Here is a 20651-nt window from a genome sequence, read left to right on the forward strand (position 1 = left end):
GGTTTTAAATTATTACTTTTCATGGGGAAGGACAACATAAGTGTAGAAATCAGAGACGGGGACTGTGATATACTTGAACAAATTAACACTGAAAAGGAGGTATTATTAGTGGTTTTATTAGGCTTAAATGTGGATAAATCCCCAGGCCCAGATGAGATGTATACCAGGCTACGTGAGGCAAGGGAGGAGATTGCAGGGGCTCTGACACTAATTTTCAAATCCTCTCTAGCCACAGGAGAGGTGCCAGAGGACTGGAGGACAGTGAGTGTGGTACCATTATTCAAGAAGGGTAGTAGGGATAAACCAGGTAATTACAGGCTAGTGAGTCTAACATCAGTGGTGGGGAAACTATTGGAAAAAATTCTGAGGGACAGGATTAATCTCCACTTGGAGAGGCAGGGATTAATCAGGTATAGTCAGCATGGCTTTGTCAGGGGGAGATCATGTCTAACAAGCTTGAATGAATTTTGAGGAGGTGAATGGTTGTATAGATGAGGGTAGTGCAATTGATGTAGTCTACATGGGCTTCAATAAGGCTTTTGACAAGGTCCTGCATGGGAGAAGGGTCAAGAAGGTGGGAGCCCATGGGATTCAGGGCAATTTGGCAAATTGGATTCAAAATTGGCTTAGTGGCAGGAGGCAGAGGGTGATGGTCGAAGGTTTTTTTTGCGATTGAAAGCTTGTGACGAATAGCGTACCACAGGGATCGGTGCTGGGACCCTTACTGTTTGTAGTGTACATTAGTGATTTACACATGAATATAGGAGGTATGATCAATAAGTTTGCAGATGACGCGAAAATTGGTGAGGAGGAAAGCCTTAGATTACAGGGCGATATAGATGAGCAGATAAGAGGCAAATGGAATTTAACCCTGAGAAGTGTGAGGTGATGCATTTTGGGAGGACTAACATGGCAACGGAATACACAATGAACAGAAGGACCCTAGGAAGTACAGAGGATCTGAGAGTTCTTGGTGTACATGTCCATAGATTCCTGAAGGCAGCACAGGTAGATAAAGTAGCTTAAGGCATATGGAATACTTGCCCTTTTTAGCTGAGGCATAGAATATTAGAGCAGGGAGGTTATGTTGGAGTTGTATAAAACGCCAGTTAGGCTACAGCTGGAGTACTGTGTGCAGTTCTGGTTGCCACACTATAAGAAGGATATAATTGCACTGGGGGGGGGGGGTGCAGAGGAGACTCACCAAGATGCTGCCAAGGCTGAAGCATTTCAGCTATGAAGAGGGAGACTGGATAAGCCAGGGTTGCAAAGGCGGCTGAGGGGGGACTTGATAGAGGTATACAAAATTGAGGGGCATAGATAGGGTAAATAGGAAGAAACTTTTCCCCTTAATGGAGGTGTCAATGACCAGGGGGGCATAGATTTAAGTTAAGGGGCAGGAGATTTAGAGGGGATTTGAGGAAAATATTTTTCACCCAGAGGTTGGTTGGAATCTGGAACACACTACCCGAGGGGGTGGTAGAGGCAGGAACCGTCACAACATTTAAAGTATTATTTAGATGAGCACTTGAAAGACCACAGTATGCAGGGCTATGGGCCAAGTGCTGGAAAATGGGATTAGAATAGATAGATGCTTGATGGCCGGCATGGACACGATGGGCTGTGCTGTACACCTTTATGACTATATGAGGGGAGTTGAGGAGAAATATTTTCACCCAGGAGGGTGGTGGGAGTCTGGAACTCTCTGCCAGAAAAGGAGTTGAGTCAGAAACTCTCGTAACATTTAAGAAACATTTAGATATTCAAGAGCGTTGCCATAGCCTCCAGGGCTATGGGCCAAGTGCTAGTAAATGGGATGAGAGTAGTCAGATCTTTGCTGACCGCTGCAGACACAATGGCCTCCTTCTGTGCTGTAATCATCAATGAATCTGTGTGGGGGAACTTCCAGGTGGTGGTATTCCCATCTATCTGCTGCCCTTGTCCTTCTAGATGGTAGTGGTCATGGGCTTGCAAGGTGCTGTCTAAGGAGCCTTGATGAATTCCTCAGTGCATCTCACAGACACACTGCTGCTGCTCGTTGGTGGTGGAGGGAGTGAATGTTTGTGGATGTGGCGCCAATCAAACTGGCTGCTTTGTCCTAGACGGTGTCAAGCTTCTTGAGTGTTGTGGGACTGCACTCATCCAGGCAAATGGGGAGTATTCCATCACACTCCTGACTTGAGCCTTGTAGATGGTGGACAGGGTTCGGGGAGTCAGGAGGTCAGTTACTTGTAGCAGGATTCTTAGCCTCCGACCTGTTCTTGCAGCCACAGTATTGAAATGGCTAGTCCAGTTTCAATTTCTGGTCAATGGCAACCCCCAGGATGTTGATAGTGGGGGACTCAGTGATGGTAATACCACTGAGTGTCTTATTGGAGATGGTCATTGTCTGATACTTGTGTGGCGCTAATGTTACTTAGCGCTTGTCAGCCCAAGCCTGGATATTGTCCAGGTCTTGCTGCATTTGGACATGGACTGCATTAGTGTCTGAGAAGTCGCATATGGTGAACATTGATGATTGCACAGTGAACATCCCCACTTCTGACCTTATGATGATGACGGAAGGTCATTGATGAAGCAGCTGAAGATGGCTGGGCCAAGGATACTACCCTGAGGAACTCCTGCAGTGATGTCCTGGAGCCAAGATGACGGATTTCCAACATCTTCCTTTGTGCTAGGCATGACTCTTGCCAGTGGCGAGTTTTCCCGCTCAGTCCCATTCACTCCAGTTTTACTAGGGCTACTTGATGCCACACTGGGTCAAATGTGGCCTTGACGTCAAGGGCAGTCACTCGCATCACCTCGAGAGTTCAGCTCTTTCGTCCATGTTTGAACCAAGGCTGCAATGAGGTCAGGAGCCGAATGGCCCTGGTGGAACCCAAATTGGGTGGTCAGTGAGCAGGTTATTGCTGAACAAGTGCCGCTCGACAGCGCTGTTGATGACCCCTTCCATTACTTTACTGATGATCAAGAGTGCACTGACAGGACGGGGTGGTAATTGGCCAGGTTGGATGTGTCCTGCTTTGTGTGTACAGGACATACCTGAGCAATTTTCCACAGAGCTGGGTAGATGCCAGTGTTGTAGCTGGCTAGACACCAGTGTTCTAGCTGTACTGGAGCAGTTTGGCTAGGCACACAGCAAGTTCTGGAGCACAAATCTTCAGTATTATTACCAGGATATTGTCAGGGCCCGTAGCCTTTGCAATATCCAACGCCTTCGGCCATTTCTTGATATCGCCTGGAGTGAATTGAATTGGCTAAAGACTGGCAGTGATGCTGGGGACCTCCAGAGGCGGCCGAGATGGATCATCCACACGGCACTTCTGGCTGAAGATTTTTGCAAATGCTTCAGCCTTATCTTTTGCACTGATGTGCTAGGCTCCCCCATCATTGAGGATGGGGATGTTTGTGGAACCTCCTCCTCCAGTGAGTTGTTTAATTCTCTACCACCATTCATGACTGGATGTGGCAGGACTGCAGAGCTTAGATCTGATCCATTGGCTGTGGGATCGCTTAGCTCTGTCTATTACTTGCTGCTTATGCTGTTTGGCATGCAAGTAGTCCTGTTATAGCAACACCAGGTATGCCTGGTGCTGCTCCTGGCATGCCCTCCTGCACTCTTCATTGAACCAGGGTTGATCCCCTGGCTTGGTGGTAATGGTAAAGTGGGGGATATGCCAGGACACGAGGTTATAGATTTTGAGTACAATTCTGCTGATGGTGGTCCACTGTGCCTCATGTATGCCCAGTCTCGATCTGTTCACAATCTATCCCATTTAACACGGTGGTGGTGCCACACAACACGATGAAGGATATCCTCAATATGAAGGTAGAACTTCGCTCCATGTGAAGGCGGAACTTTGTCTTCGCAATGACTGTGCAGTGGTCACTCCTACCGATACTGTCATGGGCAGATGCATCTGAGGCAGGCAGGTTGGTGAGGATGAGATCATGTATGTTTTACCCACTTGTTGGTTCCCTCACCATCTGCCGCAGACCTAGTCTAGCATCTATGTCCTTTTGGACTTGGCCAGTAGATGTGCTACTGAGCCAATCTTGGTAATGGACATTCTGTGCTCTTGCCAGCCTCAGTGCTTCCTCCAAGTGATGTTCAACATGGAGGAATACTGATTCATCAGCTGAGGGAGGGCAGTACATGGTAATTAGCAGGAGGTTTCCCTGCCCATGTTTGACTTGATGCCCTGAGGCTTCATGGGGGCCAGAGTCAATGTTGCGACTTCCAAGGCAACTCTCTCCCGACTGTATACCACTGTGCTGCCACTTCTGCTGGGTCTGTTTGTCGGTGGGACAGGACAGTGGTGAGAGCTGAAGCAGCTCTCCCAATTTTGGCACGAGGAGGAATTTGCAGGGTCGGCAGGGCCAAGTGTGCCATTGTTGTTTCTGGTGCCTAGGTCGACGCCCATCTGGTTTCATTTAGTTTTTGAGATTTTCATTTTTTTTTTTAAGACTGCTGCTGTGGGTCTGGAATCACCTGTAGGCCAGACCAGGTAAGAACAGCAGATTTCCTTCCCTAAAAGGACATTAGTGAACCAGATGGGTTTTTATAATATCGACAATGGTTTCATGATCGTCAGACTTCTAATTCCAGATTTTTATTGAATTCAAATTCTGCCAGCTGCCGTGAACCTGGGTCTCCAGAGCATTATTCATCCAGCAACAATACCACTATGCCATTGCCTCCCCAGTGTTAACCTTCCTGCCAAACAGCCAAAAGATAGAATTTCTGCCCCAAGCCATGATCTTGTAGAGATCCGAGAGCAATAATAATAGTAATATTGTTCATGACCAGCAGAAATCGACAGTATTCCTCAAACTAGCAGATTATTAACCCTGTCTCGGCCATCTTCAGATGGACTCCAAATCTTGAGCAGACAGCATTAGTGGCAGAAATGATCAGATTGGAAAGAGTGGCAAGAAAAGTCTTAAATAGATGGAAACTGTAACTTATTGGTATTCATTTTAACAATATATCACGATACCTTTTGAGTGTCCTGAACCAAGTGCAATGGTGCATAAAGAGCAAAAGTTACAATGCACACTGCTACCTTTTTTCTTCATGCAGTACATTCTAGGTTTGAAGACTTTGTAGCTAACTTGTAAAGCAGTAGTTACGCTACGAAGGTAAACTTTTCAGAGAATTTACAGCAGTACTGCAGCGATATCCTATTCCCAGAATATGGTTCCTGAAGCAAAACAAATGATGGAGAAAAATGCAATGTTGGGACTTGTATATATTAAAGCATAATATGGCTTGAAACACAACAGGATGGATTTAGTCTGCAAGTGAGTAATGGAAATAGATAGGGCTCATTTAAAACAGAATGGGAGGGGAAGAAAATCAAGGTGGCATTTCCCTTTAAAATAAAACAATGCCTTTTCCAAAATAAAGGGTATGATAATATTCCCCATTAGATTAAACACTCCAAATCGAGAATTATCTGCGCTCAACCTGCTTGCCAGATAAGCACAGTGGGAAATCAAAGGACATTGCTGTGTGGTTTTGGATAATGGCCAATCAATCTAAGTCAATCTTTCAGTGATTTTTGACCTTGAAAGTAACTATTGCATTTTTGTAACTGTAAGGTGTTACTTTAACACTCAGATTGAATAAACTTAAAATGGAGAAAAGCTGAAGAGTCAGCATTAAGGGCCTATCTGGAGGCAAATAAACTGTACATTAACTGTAAACTGGGAATCAATTGAACACTAAGTGAACGTCTTAAGAAACTCAACTCTACTGAAACCATATATAAATAAATAAAAGTAAAGTGCTGCCGGCCTGGTAGCATCTGTGCAGAGTATCATGAAGCTATTAATGTGCATATTATTGGGAAATATTTTTCTTTTAAAATAGAGGTTTAGTCTGTGGGTGTGCCTTAATTATATTAAATCCAGCTAGTCTGGTTGCTTTGATGTGTACTAGTTTTGAGATGTAAGAGATGTAGGGTGCATTTACATTTTTTGAATAGACCATTCAAGAAGGCGAGTGAAATCTGGCACCTAGCTAGCAGAGACCAAGCAATATGTTTATGTTACGAATAAAATTGGTACTATGAAAAGGGTTTTGTTAGAAAAGGGAGGTCAAAGAAGCTGGCGATACAATGATAATTTATATTCAGTGAGTTGTGCTCTAGGTATAACTTCAGCAGTTGTGTGTGTGCAGAGCAGAGGCAATGTAAGATCAAAGTAGCTTTTAGCCTACAACTGTCTCCACAGGAACCAAAGTGAAAATAACTTCATTTTGAATTCATATGGTGAAAATGCTTTGCCTGGTGTCTGGTTAAGTCTATGGGTTGCTGTTGCCTCAATGGAGATTAGTTTGGGAATTTGTTAAAAGTTATAATAGAAATAATTTGTAGCCATGTGTATTTTTTTAAACTTGAATAAATTTAACAAAATGTTTCACTTAGTTTAATATAAAGCCTCTTGAGAACTGGTGGTCAGATTCCTGAATTTAGAGTTGCATCTCAAACATATCACTTAAAAATACAGGTTATGACAGTTGTTTAAAGTTTCCCCCTGGGATTTTTAAATAACTCAGCTTTACCAAAAGGCTGTCACATAACAGAGAAACAGAGTTAGCAGATTCTGAGTCGAATATGACTCTTCAGAATTAGTTCTGATGAATAGCAAGACTGAAGATAGAAAAGTGAAAAAAAGCAGCAAAGAGAGAGTATGAGCAGAAACTGACAAGTTAACAAAAAGGAAATCCAAAAGTTTTCCAAAGCATATAAATATGGAAGGAAGAACAAAGAGAGACAATATAAAAAATAAAGACTACAATTCTAAATGAGTTGCCGGAGCAGCGAGACATGGGGGTATATGTACACAAATCTTTGAAGCTGGTAGGGCAGGTTGAGAAACTGGTTAAAAAAGCAGAAAGGACAAAAGCAAGGAAGTTATAATGAACCTTCATAAAACAGCATTTGGCCTCAAATGGAGTAGAAAGTGTACAATTCTGAGAACTGTACTTTAGGAAGGATGTGAAGATTTGAGGGTGCAAAAAAAAAAAAGGTTTGGACAGATTAGAGAAGCTCTCCTAGGAATGAGAAGATTTGAGAGGTGTTAAAAATCATGAGGGGTCTAGACACAGAAGATGGAGAGAAACTATTTCCATTTGTGGAAGGGTTGAGAACCTGAAGATACTGATATAAGGTGAATGTCAAATGAGCCAATGGTGAGATGAGGAAAAACTTTTTTTAGGCAGCCTGTGACTAGGATCTGGAATGAACTGCCTCAGTGTGGTGGAAGATGATTCAACTGCACTTTCAAAAGCAAACTGGATAAACTTCTGAAGAGAGCCAATTTACACAGCTAGCAGGAAAGGATGGGAGACACCAGCTGTATTGCTCTTGCAGAGAGTGGCATAGATATGATGGGCCTAATGGTCTTCTGTGCTGTAACCATTCTTTGATGTTATGATCTTTCCAATCTGCTTTAGACGACGTGGCATGTACATTGGCTAATCTAAAATTACTTTTTTATTTCTAAGCTTGAGAGCTTGAAAAGACACTTTAGGGTTTAATCATGGCTAATTCTTAAACAAGAATCAATGGAATGCTGAGCATTTTCCAATAACTGAATACCTTTAAATACCAGCTTTAAAAGATGAAAGACTAATGCAACCATAGACTAAATATATGATGGATAATGTTTGATGAACTGTTTCCAAAACAATTGTGTTGATTTGGACAGAGGAAAAAAAAATTCCAATGAACTACTTTAAGCAGATAACCTAGTAAGACTACGTGGCAACAGAACTCTGCTGACCTACCAATACTACAAGAACTGAGCTCAGTATCACCACTGGAGGGCCATTCATCTGTGGATCATATACAGATAAAGAGACACCAAAAGAAGTCGCATGGGAAAAATGTTACAGATTATTTGGTTATGTCTGTCCTGACGAATATAGAAATGAATAATTTTCACTCTTGTATATATGGACAGGGGTCAACTGAGGAGCAATAATAATGTTTTGACTTGATGTTTTCTCTTGTGGAGAAGACTAGAACTAGGAGACAGTTTAAAAATAAGAGGTCTCCCTAAAAAAGTGTTGAGGAAACCATGTTCTTCCTGAGGGTCATTAGTCTGTGGAATTTTTTCCCCCCAGAAAGCACTGGAGTTTGAGTCATTGAATTTGTTCAGCACTGACATATAGATTTTTGATAAACGGGAGAGTGAAGGGTTATGGGGGACAGGTAGGAAAACGGAGTTGAGACAGCAATCAGATCAGCCATGGTCTTATTGAATGGCAGAGTAGGCTCAATAGGCTGAACAGTCTACTCCTGCTCCTATGCCTTATGCTCATGTTGTTTTCTCCTCACTTAGCTGCTAATACAGTTGGAACATATAAAATTTACATACTGTGCTACTGAATATGGATGACAGAAGACCCATATTAGGTTTAAAATGTCACAAAATAGTCACCATAATTCACTTCTGCTCAGGTAATGTTAAGATCACTAGCTTAATATCAAAAACTCATCTACATTTATCCTAGATAAATCTGGCAGGGAGGTTTGATGCACTTGCTTAAAGGATAGTAAGCACCAATATCTTAATTCAGCACATGTTTATGTAACAGAATGAATATTTATTTTAATCTCTACTTACATTATCTGTAAAAAAAAATTATGCAAAAATAACTGCAAATGGTTTTTCTCCAGACTGAGACTGATGATTCCAACCATTAGATAATGCTTCTAATTTTCACTAATATTTCCTTATTCCATAATCCAACAATACCTACATTTAAGTATTCCTCAGTATAGCCTTTTCCTGGTATGTGAGTTGTCAAGCACAAATTCAAATGTAATCACCTTATACATTAATTTAGCAGCAATGTAAGAAAAGTTCCTGGGGATTTCATTTTTTTAAAAAAACCAAACATGTGAAATAGGGGCAAGCAAGCCATTCAGCCCCTTGAGCCTGCTCTCTCAACAAGATCATGGCTGATCTGTTTGTGTTTCAAATTCCACATTCCCATTTACCGCGATAACCTCTGATTCCCTTGCCTCACAAGAATATATCTATGCCTTAAAAATATTCAATGACCCTGCCTCCACAGCTTTCTGAGGCAATGTGTTCCAAAGTTTTGAAAGAATCAAGCAAAATTAAAGATATTAGGAATGTGTGAGCTCCAGAAACTTTAGCAGAGGGAGTCCAAAATGAAGAACTGGCATTTAAGAACCGACATGGAGGTAGCAGTGAACATTATGAAATACTGTACAAAGGAAGTACAATGTTTAAAATCACAGCCACTACAGAAAAAAATACATGGTGGGACTACTTTTATGTAGAGAGAATTTTCTTTTGGAAAGCACACTTACAGTACAGGTAGGGACCAAAACAACCACCCATGTTTCCAGTGTAGGCAAATATGAATTATTAACACATTGAAAAACAGATGGTAGGCAGCGACCATCAGATGACTTTCCATCCTTACATTCCACCCTTGCTCCAGAGGGAAGTTGAAAAAGTAATGTGTGTCATTAAGTAACAAAAAGCACTTTAGTTAGTAAGGACAGAATCTCTCGGTTTTGCATCACAAAAGAGTATATCCAGCAATGTCACAAAACTTAATACCATGAATAAATTAAGACTGGTGCATTTGATGGGACAAGTTATGGAATGGCAGATGGATCTCTGCCACGGATAAATATAAGGCAGTATAAGTATAAAGAATGCGATTAGATCATGCACAAAATCCAGTCATTTTATCTTATTGCTACTTTATATCAAAGACTGGGAACGATCACAAAAAGACATGATTAATCAGTATAACCCAAGAATAAGGACACTTCTGGAACGCAGGAGTAGATGCCCGACTTGACATTTGAGTGCAGCTGTGAGAGCATTGCATTGGCAAAGATTAGGAACAGTTGAGCCTACCAGCCATTTAGGGTCAGCCATGATTATATGCTTAAACTGAGATCTTGGCTGGGATTAAAGGAGAGTTGCTCTTTTTTGGCATGAAGACAGACATCAAATTATTGTTTCCAATCTCTAAAGGTGAGTTCAGAAAACAAGCTCCTAATAAAAATAATTGAATGATGCAAATCATTTACTCACCCATAATAGGAATCAGGATGGGCACTTGGACATCACTGAGTCATCTTCAGATTTCAACATCTGAACATTAATTCTCTGCTAACAGTATATGGTGGCAAGGAAGACAAGAGGAGCAAGCCAGGACAGGAAAAGGGCCACAAAACCTTTAAGTCCTTAAGTTTGAGGAGGCCATTTTGCAAATTCTGCTGGGCAGCATTAGAATGAGTCTTGATGCAAAGTTGCTTCAGCGGAGACACTGTCCGTCAAATTGGCAGGGTCTTGTTTTGTTCTAGGGTGACGATGGGTTTTCTCTATCTCATCTGGTTGATCAGTTTGGGTAGCATGCAGCAGGCAACTTGGAAACCCTTGTGGGCTGTATTATAATATGGAACCAAACTCTGTCAGATCTGATGTGCTGCTATAGGATCTCTGTAACTTATATGTTCAATTTTCCTGTCAGCTGAATGCATGTTTGTGACTATTGCAATAGTGTCGCAAACTGAAGTTCCAAAGAGTGGCCTTATTCTTTGAAGAATCATTCTTCTGCTCTGTTTTCTCTTTCAAACAGCCCAGGCGGAGGATTATCTGAAAAGAAAATTATAACCACTACCTGGGAAGTTGGCATTGACCTGCATGATCCTGTGTTTATGTGCACGAACCATCTGTGCATTGATGGAATGCAAGTCTTTGCAGTTTATGAAGGCCACTACATTTGTGTGTAGGGGTCTGAGTAGCCGCACTGGCACCATTAATAATGCCTTGGGAAGTCTGATGATGTAGGAAATTTGCAGTGCCCTCTCATTGTCAATTTTCCATGATGTAGGCGCTACAAGATAAAACAAGAGTGACCTACTTGTTGCACCTGTAGACTGTGAATTGAATTACGTCCTGTGTTAGCTTGGATAGAGTCTGAAACATTGATGTTTAGCATTACAGTGGCCTTCATTGCCAGAGCCAACTCTATTATGGAGATGGTTGGCTGCAGGTCAAATTCCAGATGACAATCCATTAATGCTTTACAGATGAAGCAGTCACCCAGGTAGAAGTGACTGGCTTTGTAGGCATGATTGTGTGGGTTAACAGCAGGTGCAAGCATATCTCAGTTGAATCTGTCCTTTTATCCTCCTTCAAAAACACAGAGGAAAACCCATAGAAATTTGTATTGCTTTTGACTAGCAAACAAAAATCTCTCTCAAAAGTCCTGTAGGTCAAGTTTTCATGACTAATCTCCCCAAAGTCCTATTGTGATATCATTGCTTACTATATAGTGGCGAGCTGGATTTGAATAGCCTTCTGGTTTGCACAGAGTAAATGCTGAAGAGTCAGGGTTTTGTGCCATGTATCTCCACCTACTTTCCCAGTCCTCGCTTGCACATTCCATGCCACCAAAATGATATTTGAAAACAAGGTGTTTATAAATGCACATTATTGACCCTATTGCATGCAATCTTAATTAGCCACTTTTCAAAAAGATGCATAAAACATATGGAGAAAAGTACTTCCTCTGGCAAGTCAGTCAGTCCTAGATTTAAAAAGGCTGTCCTCTTCCTGCCCCTTGAACCTCACCCTACCCACCACAAAATTGTTAGGATTTAAAATGCACTACCTGAAAGAGTGGCAAAATCAGATTTCTTAAGACCTTTCACGTACTTGAGAAGGACCAATTTACAGTGCTGTAGGGAAAAAAAAACACTGGAATGTCTACTAAATTGGACAGCTCATGAAATAGCTGACAAAGGCAAAGACAGACTGAAAACATCTTACAGCATGGCACAAGACCAATGATGAGAGAGAAGTTACGAAGAAAAACCCATAAAATTAAATTTGACTGGCGAAAAGAAAATCTGTGTCTTTAAAAGATGAATGGTATGGGTAAAGCCAACACAAGCAAATTGTGTAACTTAGATTGACTGCAGACCAGACAGGCAAAACCTGGTTAAAAAGAAAACCACATTAGAAGACAGAATGTTGGATAGCTAATGTAATATTGATTAACTCCTTCATGTCATGTCAATTAATGCATGCAGTGAGCTGCAGTTTCTTAGCGGGAGTACTGCAATATCTGACAGGTTGGTTTAGCGTGAGGGCTGATGTGTAGTATGCAAGAGTGAAAGTCTGAGGAAAACTACTGATTTTCACAAATATAAGTTGAAAAATGGTTTTAGAAGAAATGTAGTAGTACAATGCTATACTAGAGCAACAATAAAATATTGTACATCTTCATCTCATCCTTTGAGGGATGGCAAGGAAGGTAGTAAGCAAGGTAGGAAGAGAGGGAGAAAAGGTGTCATCTTTTTCTGCCTAGCTTACAAGTCAAAAGTAAAATACTGTGGACCCTTAAAATTTGAAATAAAACAAAAATTGCCAGACATACTCAGGTAAGGCAGCATCTTTGGGCAATGACTTTTCACTGGGGGAAGAGAGATCAGGCCAATGATTCCGAAGTAGGATTTGCTAAATGCTGTTGAAACCGTCATTAATCTTATATGCTACATTACCTTCCCAGCACACAAAATGCCATTACATAGAATTACACTAAGTAGTGCATTACTGCAACTCAATGAGAATGTGGACTGGACAGCAACTGGAAACATATAAAAAATACATTTGTGGAGTATCTGTTCGAGGGTACGGGGGAAAAAAATCAAAATGCTTGATTTGGAGAAAAAAAACAGGTCCCAATCGGCACCACCAACACCCCCCCCCCCCCATACACACACACACACACACGCATACGCACGAAAAAGCCTTAGTATATTGTCAATGCAGGTGAGATATATCGCAACAATCTTAAGAGTACAACTCACTTTTAAACTTGCAATAATTTTAAAAAGTCTGTTGATTTGAAATACAACCGTGCTTTCTATAAATAAGCCGGATGCCTCTAATATATATATTTTTTAAAAAATAGAAACAATATTAGTACAATTGATCAAAGGAAGTTGGAAAGAAAATTCTAGAAGGCGAAGGGCATGGGGCAATGAGTAAGATGTCAGTCAGTCAGTGCCTCCTCCCCTGGCCAGCTACGCGCGTGGCTGAGCGAGAGGGGGGTGGGGCGGATGGAAGCTAGGCCTCGAAGCAACCGGCACATTCACTGCACCTGGCCGAAAAAAATGAGAACACACACAGGGGGCCGGCGTCTCGGCTGCTACTTACGGGGTACTTCTGTCGCTATATTCGTTGGCGGCCGTCTCGATGCCGCCGCCCCTCGCCACAGCCACATAACAGCTCTGGAAACCAACATCAAAGCCGACCACCGACATCTCCAGTATAAAAGCGCAGACTGCGGATAAACTCGATTACACACTTAGCCTGCCCTGACTGTTTCTTTACCCGCAACCTCTTTTCCCCTAAACGTAACTGACGTCCAACAAATATGCCTTATCTCTTTGATACTGATCTTTATATATTTTTTCCTCCTATTCTCCCTGTGAACGAAGAGCACAAACCGCCGCCGCTGCTCTTCAGCTCTCTCCCTCACTGCGATAGATTCTCGTGCACCGCTGGCCGGCTCCAATATCGCGAGAATTAGCCCCTCATGCCGGTCTCTGGGCTCTTTCAGGCGTCACAGGTTGACGACAATGACGTAGAGCTTTGTTGCGTGATGACGTATAACGGCGTTCTCCCTACACGTCAGTGGAAAGGGGGGGAGGTTTGTGTGGTCTACGTCAAGAGGGCTGAGCCGGTGGTGGTGGTGGGGAAGGGATTTGGAAGCGAAGTGGTGGTTTGGTGCACAGTTCGGTCCTATCTATGCCGGTAATAAGACCGATATTTGGTGCTATTTTGTCTCCCGTGTGAATATAAAGCATTCAGGGATTATGTTTGCGATGAGGGGAGGTGCTGTGGTGCGTTTGAGAAGGCCGCGTGAAGTGGGGGGGAGTTATTTTGGGTTAGTATCAGCCTCTGGTGAGTTCCACCTGGCAACACGTGAGGCGGCAGCAGTAGATGGCTGGGACACAACGGGAGGCGACGAAAATGTGAGGGGAGGCTCCTTATTAGGAAAGTAAATGTCCAAAAATCGGATGGCGTGTATTGGGCGATCTTGCAGGGAGGTTGCTATGGTGAGTCTGGTGGTGTACTGTTTATAATCACGGTGAGGTGCTGCCATGGACGTACCAGGATTATTGAATTATCGTCACATTTTGTAAAGATTCCTGGATTTTTGCTGGTGTTTTGGAATTGAGTTCAATGACCCTGTGTGGTTTTTTTTTGTTGTTTGTTAGAGTAATACGAACCTTTATTTGTGCACCATCTGTTTACTTCCTGGTTGTCATAGGTTTTGGTTGCACTTGTGTGTGCATTTATAATTTAGCAGTGAAAAGGCCCAACACAAATACATCACATCTACTGGTTCCCTTTTTATGCTCACAGCTTGTTCCGTCCTCAAAGTCTGCTAAAGTGCTCTTGAAGGACTTAATATTCATCAGTTGTCTGCTATTTGTTTTCAGTAACTGAAATACTGTTCAAAATATTCTTTTAAAATTATATTTTCACAGTTAAGTAATTGAAGTAAATTTATGTCTTAATTTCGTTAAAGAGTTATCTTCAAGCCTGTCGCAAAAGCCTATGCTTGGGCTGGTAATTTACTTCAGAGATGTTGCACAAAGCTTTCAATCAGATCTGTGATTGAATGTGTCAGCCTTTATAGGACTAAAGGCTGATAAGTGTCCTAGACCTGATAACCTGCATTCTTTGGATCTTAAAATAAGTGGCTATAGCGATAGTGGATATAATGGTTGTAATCTTCTAAAATACCAAGCATTTTGCAAAATCCATTGGATTTGAATACTACATAAAGCTGCCCCTATTCCGGAAAGGAGGAAACTATATGCCAATTAGCCTAACGTCTGTTATTGGGAAAATGCTGGAATCCATTATTAAGGAGGTGGTAGCAGAACATTTGGAAACCCTTAATACAATCAAATAGAGTCAACATGGTTTTATGAAAGGGAAATCATGAATGACGAATCTATTCAGGTTCTTTGAAGACCTGGCTAAAGGGGAACAAATAAACATAGTGCTTTTGGATTTTCAAAGGCATTCAGTAAGGTGCCACATAAAAAGTACTGCACAAGTTAAGAGTTCCTGGTGTTGTGGGTAATATATTAGTGTGGACTGAAGATTAGTTAACTAACCGAAAATAGCATTGGCATAAATTTATCATTTTCAGCTTATCAGACTGTAACTAGTGGGGTCCCACGAAGATCATTGCTGGGGTATCCATCAATTACCATTGTTACAGTTGTGAGGCGTAGAAGACTATTATGTTTTAAGAAAAAAATATTTTGGTTTGTAAGAGTGTTATAGTTTGGGACTGTGCCTTTAAATTTCGAGTAAATGAAAGGGGTCATGTGACTTTTTCTGGCGTCTGCTTGACAGTAAGCCCAAGTGGTTTAAATGTTAGAAATGAGAAGAAGACCCAGGAGGAAGGTGCAAGGTATTTACACCTGGGGACAATGACAGCTGTACATAAATCTACAATAGAAAACCCTGCATCTCCCAAAGCCCCAGAAAGATGTTATAGCTATTAAGTTGAAAATAGTTTACAGCACAACTATCTCTTTCCTTTCACGATGAAAGGGAGTTAGGATTAGAGATGATTAATTAACATTTCTACTTAAATACAAAGCTAATTTGTTTCCCATTGCCATGGGGAAGAGGGTGAGGAAGCCATTTTGAGATCAGGTTACAAGCTTCCCTATAAACCCAGAAATATCACAGAGTGGGTTGCGGTTTCATCTTGTGTGGTCTACGGCCAACTGAGAAATAGAGAATAAGAAAAGATAGAATTAGCTTGGCCTGCACCCTAAGCAGAGAAAATGTTGATTGAGTGGTGAACAATAGAATGTGGGTAGGAGCCCATGCTTGGTTTGAAGACAGAGTTGCTGAGAAATTAAAAGATGCTGGAAGATTCTTCTAGAAGAAGAAATTGCTGTGTACCCTTACAGTGAGAGACAGTTCTAGAAATAGAAGTTACTCAGCTGGGAAAGTACAAAGGAAGAAACCTACTAGAAGCTGGGAGCAACTGTGAACTGTTTGCTATGAGACTTGATATTCTGGGGAGAGTGATAAGTAACAAGTAACTTTATTTGTATTGTTTAAAGTATAAGTTGCCTACACAAAATTATGTTTAGTGAGAAGTGTTTTTTAGTCATTTGATACAGTAAAAGTTTTTTAAATGTAAATTCTTGACATGATACCCTTTCAGCTAATACTGCAACTGGAAGTTTAAATTTCTCCTTTTAAAAGTTATTGGTCTCTATGGAGATCTATCTGTAATGACTTGGATAAGGGATTGAGTGTATTCTAGCCCAATCTGCTGGTGATAAAAGATAGACAGGAAAGCAAGTTGTAAGGAGTCTGCGAAGGGATATAGGTGATTTAAGCGAGTGGGCAAAAAATTGGCAGATGGAGTATAATGTGGGAAAATGGAAGGTTATCTGCTTTGGAAAGAATAAAAAAGGAGAATATTATTTAAATGAAGGGAGGCTATAGAATGCTGCAGTACAGAGGGATCTGAGTATCCTTGTACATAAAAGACAAAATGTTGGCATGCACATACAGCAAGTAATTAGGAAGGCAAATGGAATGTTGGCCTTTATTGCAAAAGCAGGGGGCGGGGGGGGGGGGGGGGGGGGGGTGGGGAGGAGCATGAAAAGTCTTGCTACAGATGTACAGGGTGTTGGTGAGACCATATATAGAATGGTGTGTAGTTTTGGTCTCCTTATTTAAGGAGGGATATACTTGCATTGGAAGCAGTTTAGAGAACGTTCACTAGGCTGATTCCTCAGATGAAGTGGTTGTTATACATAGAAAAGTTGAACTGGTTGGGCCTATACCCATTGGAATTTAGAAGAATGACTTTATTGAAACATGTAAGATTCTGAGGGGACTTGACAAGGAAGATCCAGAGAGGATATTTCCCCTTGTGGGAGAATCTAAAACTAGAGGGCATAATTTCTGATTAAGGGGTCACCCATTTAAGGCAGAAATGAGAAAGATTTTTTAATCTTGGAGGGCCATTGATATTAGGAATTCTTTACCTCAGCTATTGAGGATGGGTCATTGAATAAATTCAAGGTTGAGGTAGACAGAATCTTGAACAATAGTGGAATCAAATGAGGACAAGGAGGAAAGTGGAAATGAGGCCAACATCAGATCAGCCACAACCTTGTTGAATGGCAGAATGTTTTCTTATGTTCTTAGGTGTATTCAGAGCTGATGTCACTAGCAAAAATTCCCTGGCATGCAGTCGGTGCATGATCAGGAGTAGAAGTGTGGGTCCCCTCATCCTGGGAGAGCATTGTTGCTTTTTCCAAAAGACTGTTAATTGCACTGAAGATTGACTTCTCAAAGATTTATTTCAGGTAGGCCTCATTTAATATATGAACAAGTTTCCTGTTGTGAAATGCTCAGTCAAACAAAGAAGCCCTATTAACAGCTGAAAATAACAAAAGCTGTATTTTCTGTTTTTCTTTCTAGGTGTCACCGAAGTTTGTTGGGTGCATAGATTTCTCTTTTCACAATTAGTCAGTAAAATCTTTCTTGTGAACCTTTTTCATGTTTAGGAACTTTCCTTTGTTTAAAACTAGATGAACAAAGGACGTTGAGTTTTATGAAGTAACATTTGATTAAATTTATGTATTAAAAACTGTAGAAGCCAGCAATCTCACTAATGATGCAATATTTGTATTTAAGGCAAAGCATAAAGACAGGAACCAGCTGCCAATGAAATAAGTGGTAGGGGAAGGTTGGGTGCCTGATGACACAATGAGGACTATGGAACATTTGGGAAAGTAGGCTGAAAGGAACTGGGGCATGGGTTGTTGTCCGACGGCCTGTAAAAAAAAAAAGAAACAAAATCAAATGAATTTCAAATCTAACTCTCTTGGTGGTCCTCCTTCATAAAGCTGTTACACAATACCCTCAAATGCTGCTAGATCCTAGCAACCCTGATTCTGGAATATTTACTATCCAAAATTCTCAACTCCATTCCTCCTCAGTCCAACTGAACTCTTCTCCATGCTCTCTCACCCTTTAGAATTGATCCTGCCCTCACAGATCCTTCCTTCTCATTAATCCCAGGACCTGTCCAAATGATCTCAATATTCAGTTATATAGTGTTTCCAGCAGTATGAGATCCTTCCCACAGTTCCCTGACCTTTTGAGCCAACCCTGCCAAAGTTCATATCCTGTGAATACACAACTCCATAAAACAGGGGCATTATTACATTTAAAATTGTGTTGTTTTACTGTCACATGTAATTAAAATCAAAATGAACTTCTGATAGTAATAGAATCTCAATTTTATATATAATCCATTGACTATCTTTCTATTCTTTATCTTTGTTACTTTCAGATTCTCTTACACCATTTGCAGTTCTGCCACATGTTCTTTATGGGGAGTGACAGCTACTCAAAAGCAATGCATTTTGAAATACTCTGAAAAATAAACACACATTCATATATTTAAATAGATTGCATGTCATCTGACCTCACTCCCAATAGTTTTTCATTAATTTATGGGATGTGGGTATCGCTGGCTAAACCAACATTTATTGCCCATCCCTAATTGCTCTTGAAGGTGGTGGTGAGCTGCCTTCGTGAACCACAGCAGTCCATGTGATGTAGGTACACCACAGTGCTGTTAGGGAGAGCGTTCCAGGATTTTGACCAACTGACAGTGAAGGAACGGCGATACGTTTCCAAGTCAGGATGGTGAGTGGCTTGGAGGGGAATTTCCAGGTGGTAATATTCCCATGTGTCTGCTGCCCTTGTCCTTCGAGGTGATAGTGGTCATGGGTTTGGAAGGTGCTGTCCAAGGAGCCTTGCTGAGTCCCTGCAGTGCATCTTGTAGATGGTGCACACTGCTGCCATTGTGTATTGGTCGTGGGGGGAGTGAATGTTTGTGGATGGGGTGCCAATTATGCGGGCTGTTTTGTCCTGGGTGATGTCAAGCTTCTTCAGTGTTGTGGGAGCTGCACTTATCCAGGCAAGTATTCCATCACATTCCTGACTTGTGCCTTGCAGATGGTGGACAGGCTTGGTGGAGTCAGGAAGTGAGTTACTCGTGTAGGATTCCTAGCCTCTGACCTGGTCTTATTGCCACAGTATTTATATGTCTAGACCAGTTCAGTTTCTGGTCAATGGTAACCCCCAGGATGTTAATAGTGGGGTATTCAGTGATGGTAATTCCATTGAATGTCAAGGGGTGGTTAGATTCTCTCTTGCTGGAGATAGTCATTGCGTGGGACTTGTTTGACGTGAATGTTACTTGCCACTTGTCAGCTCAAGCCTGGGTATTGTCCAGGTCTTGCTGCATTTTTACGCAGACTGCTTCTGGACATAAAGAGCTGTGCATGTAGGCAGGAAAATAAAAACAAAAAAACTGCGGATGCTGGAAATCTAAAACAAAAACAGAATTACCTGGAAAAACTCAGCAGGTCTGGCAGCATCGGCGGAGAAGAAAAGAGTTTTGTCCTGGGTGATGTCAAGCTTCTTCAGTGTTGTGGGAGCTGCACTTATCCAGGCAAGTATTCCATCACATTCCTGACTTGTGCCTTGCAGATGGTGGACAGCTCGAAACGTCAACTCTTTTCTTCTCCGCCGATGCTGCCAGACCTGCTGAGTTTTTCCAGGTAATGCTGTTTTTGTTTTTGTTTAGGCAGGAAAATAACCTGTCTCAGGTGCAAATTTGTTGTGCTAGCCATAATCATTCAGTGAAAATCATCTGCAATCTTTCCCTCTATAACAGGTTTTAACTGGCATTGTTCAGCATTGGCAAATATATTTACCAATTTGACTGATGAAGCAGCTTCATTAGATTTCAAACATAAAGATGTGATGATAATTGATTCAGTAGAATTTTTCTGAACCATATCTGCCTATTAACATTTTAATGGCTAACAAAAGCTCATACAGGCAGCATTGTTAATGGCTCGTACAGGCAATAAATATGCACTTGACGAAAGCCTAAAATTTCAGTGGATTAAACTCATTTCTGATTACACAATTCCATTGGACCAATTTTTCCCACTGGTTTAGCTTTAGATTTGCATGTATACAATATAATGTGTGCACATTAGAGAAAAAGATGTCAATGATGCAGGGTGGAACACTATTTCAGTTTGCTACCATGTCAGAATTAGGCATTAATGCTGGAACAGAAATCTATCCGAATGTGTGCCAGTCTAACTCTAGCAAGATGTTGAAGTGACCAGTACTTGTTTATATGTGATGTTTAATTACAAATGCTGGTGTTGGCTTGGGATGGTGAGGTTGTGGTGTGGGGAGTGTTGTGCAGTGGCATCAAAATTGATGTCAGTCTACCCTCTTCCTTTTGGGATTGTTGGGCGTAAAAACGAAGAGTGAAAACCTGGGCTGGTGCTTTTTCCATTCCACTCCCTACCACATGGGTGTCGAGAAGAATTGTAACATCTCTGACACCAGGATTGAGATTGGCTAACAGAATGGACACCCTGGTTAAAAGTGTGCATGATTTATATTGTTCAACAAAGCCATCATAAAGCCACATCAGATAACTTATATTGGAAATAGAGTAAATATTTCTCTACAAA

The 20651-nt window shown here is 41.5% G+C and overlaps 2 protein-coding genes across 7 annotated transcripts in view; one reads left to right on the top strand and one right to left on the bottom strand.

Annotated features, from left to right (window-relative positions):
- The window catches only part of LOC121280855 (heat shock 70 kDa protein 4-like), a 66127-nt gene extending 52495 nt beyond the window's left edge, over positions 1-13632 (bottom strand). The window contains exon 1 of the mRNA XM_041193152.1: positions 13231-13632. Coding sequence (XP_041049086.1) covers positions 13231-13337 — 107 coding nt within the window. The 5' untranslated portion in view covers positions 13338-13632. The remainder of the gene's footprint in view (positions 1-13230) is intronic.
- An 85-nt stretch (positions 13633-13717) lies between these two features.
- Positions 13718-20651, top strand: part of LOC121281083 (E3 ubiquitin-protein ligase RNF14-like) — a 39046-nt gene continuing 32112 nt past the window's right edge. The window contains exons 1-2 of one of the 6 annotated variants that reach the window (XM_041193733.1): positions 13718-13830; positions 17281-17441. The gene's annotated coding sequence lies outside the window, so the exon portion shown is untranslated. Of the gene's footprint in view, positions 13831-13984; positions 14136-17280; positions 17442-17563; positions 17577-20651 lie in introns of those variants that run through there. The other 5 variants (XM_041193737.1, XM_041193732.1, XM_041193734.1 and 2 more) reach the window with 5 other exon arrangements.

Source organism: Carcharodon carcharias, chromosome 8 (assembly GCF_017639515.1).
Source record: "Carcharodon carcharias isolate sCarCar2 chromosome 8, sCarCar2.pri, whole genome shotgun sequence".
In the NCBI taxonomy this organism is placed as follows: domain Eukaryota; kingdom Metazoa; phylum Chordata; class Chondrichthyes; order Lamniformes; family Lamnidae; genus Carcharodon; species Carcharodon carcharias.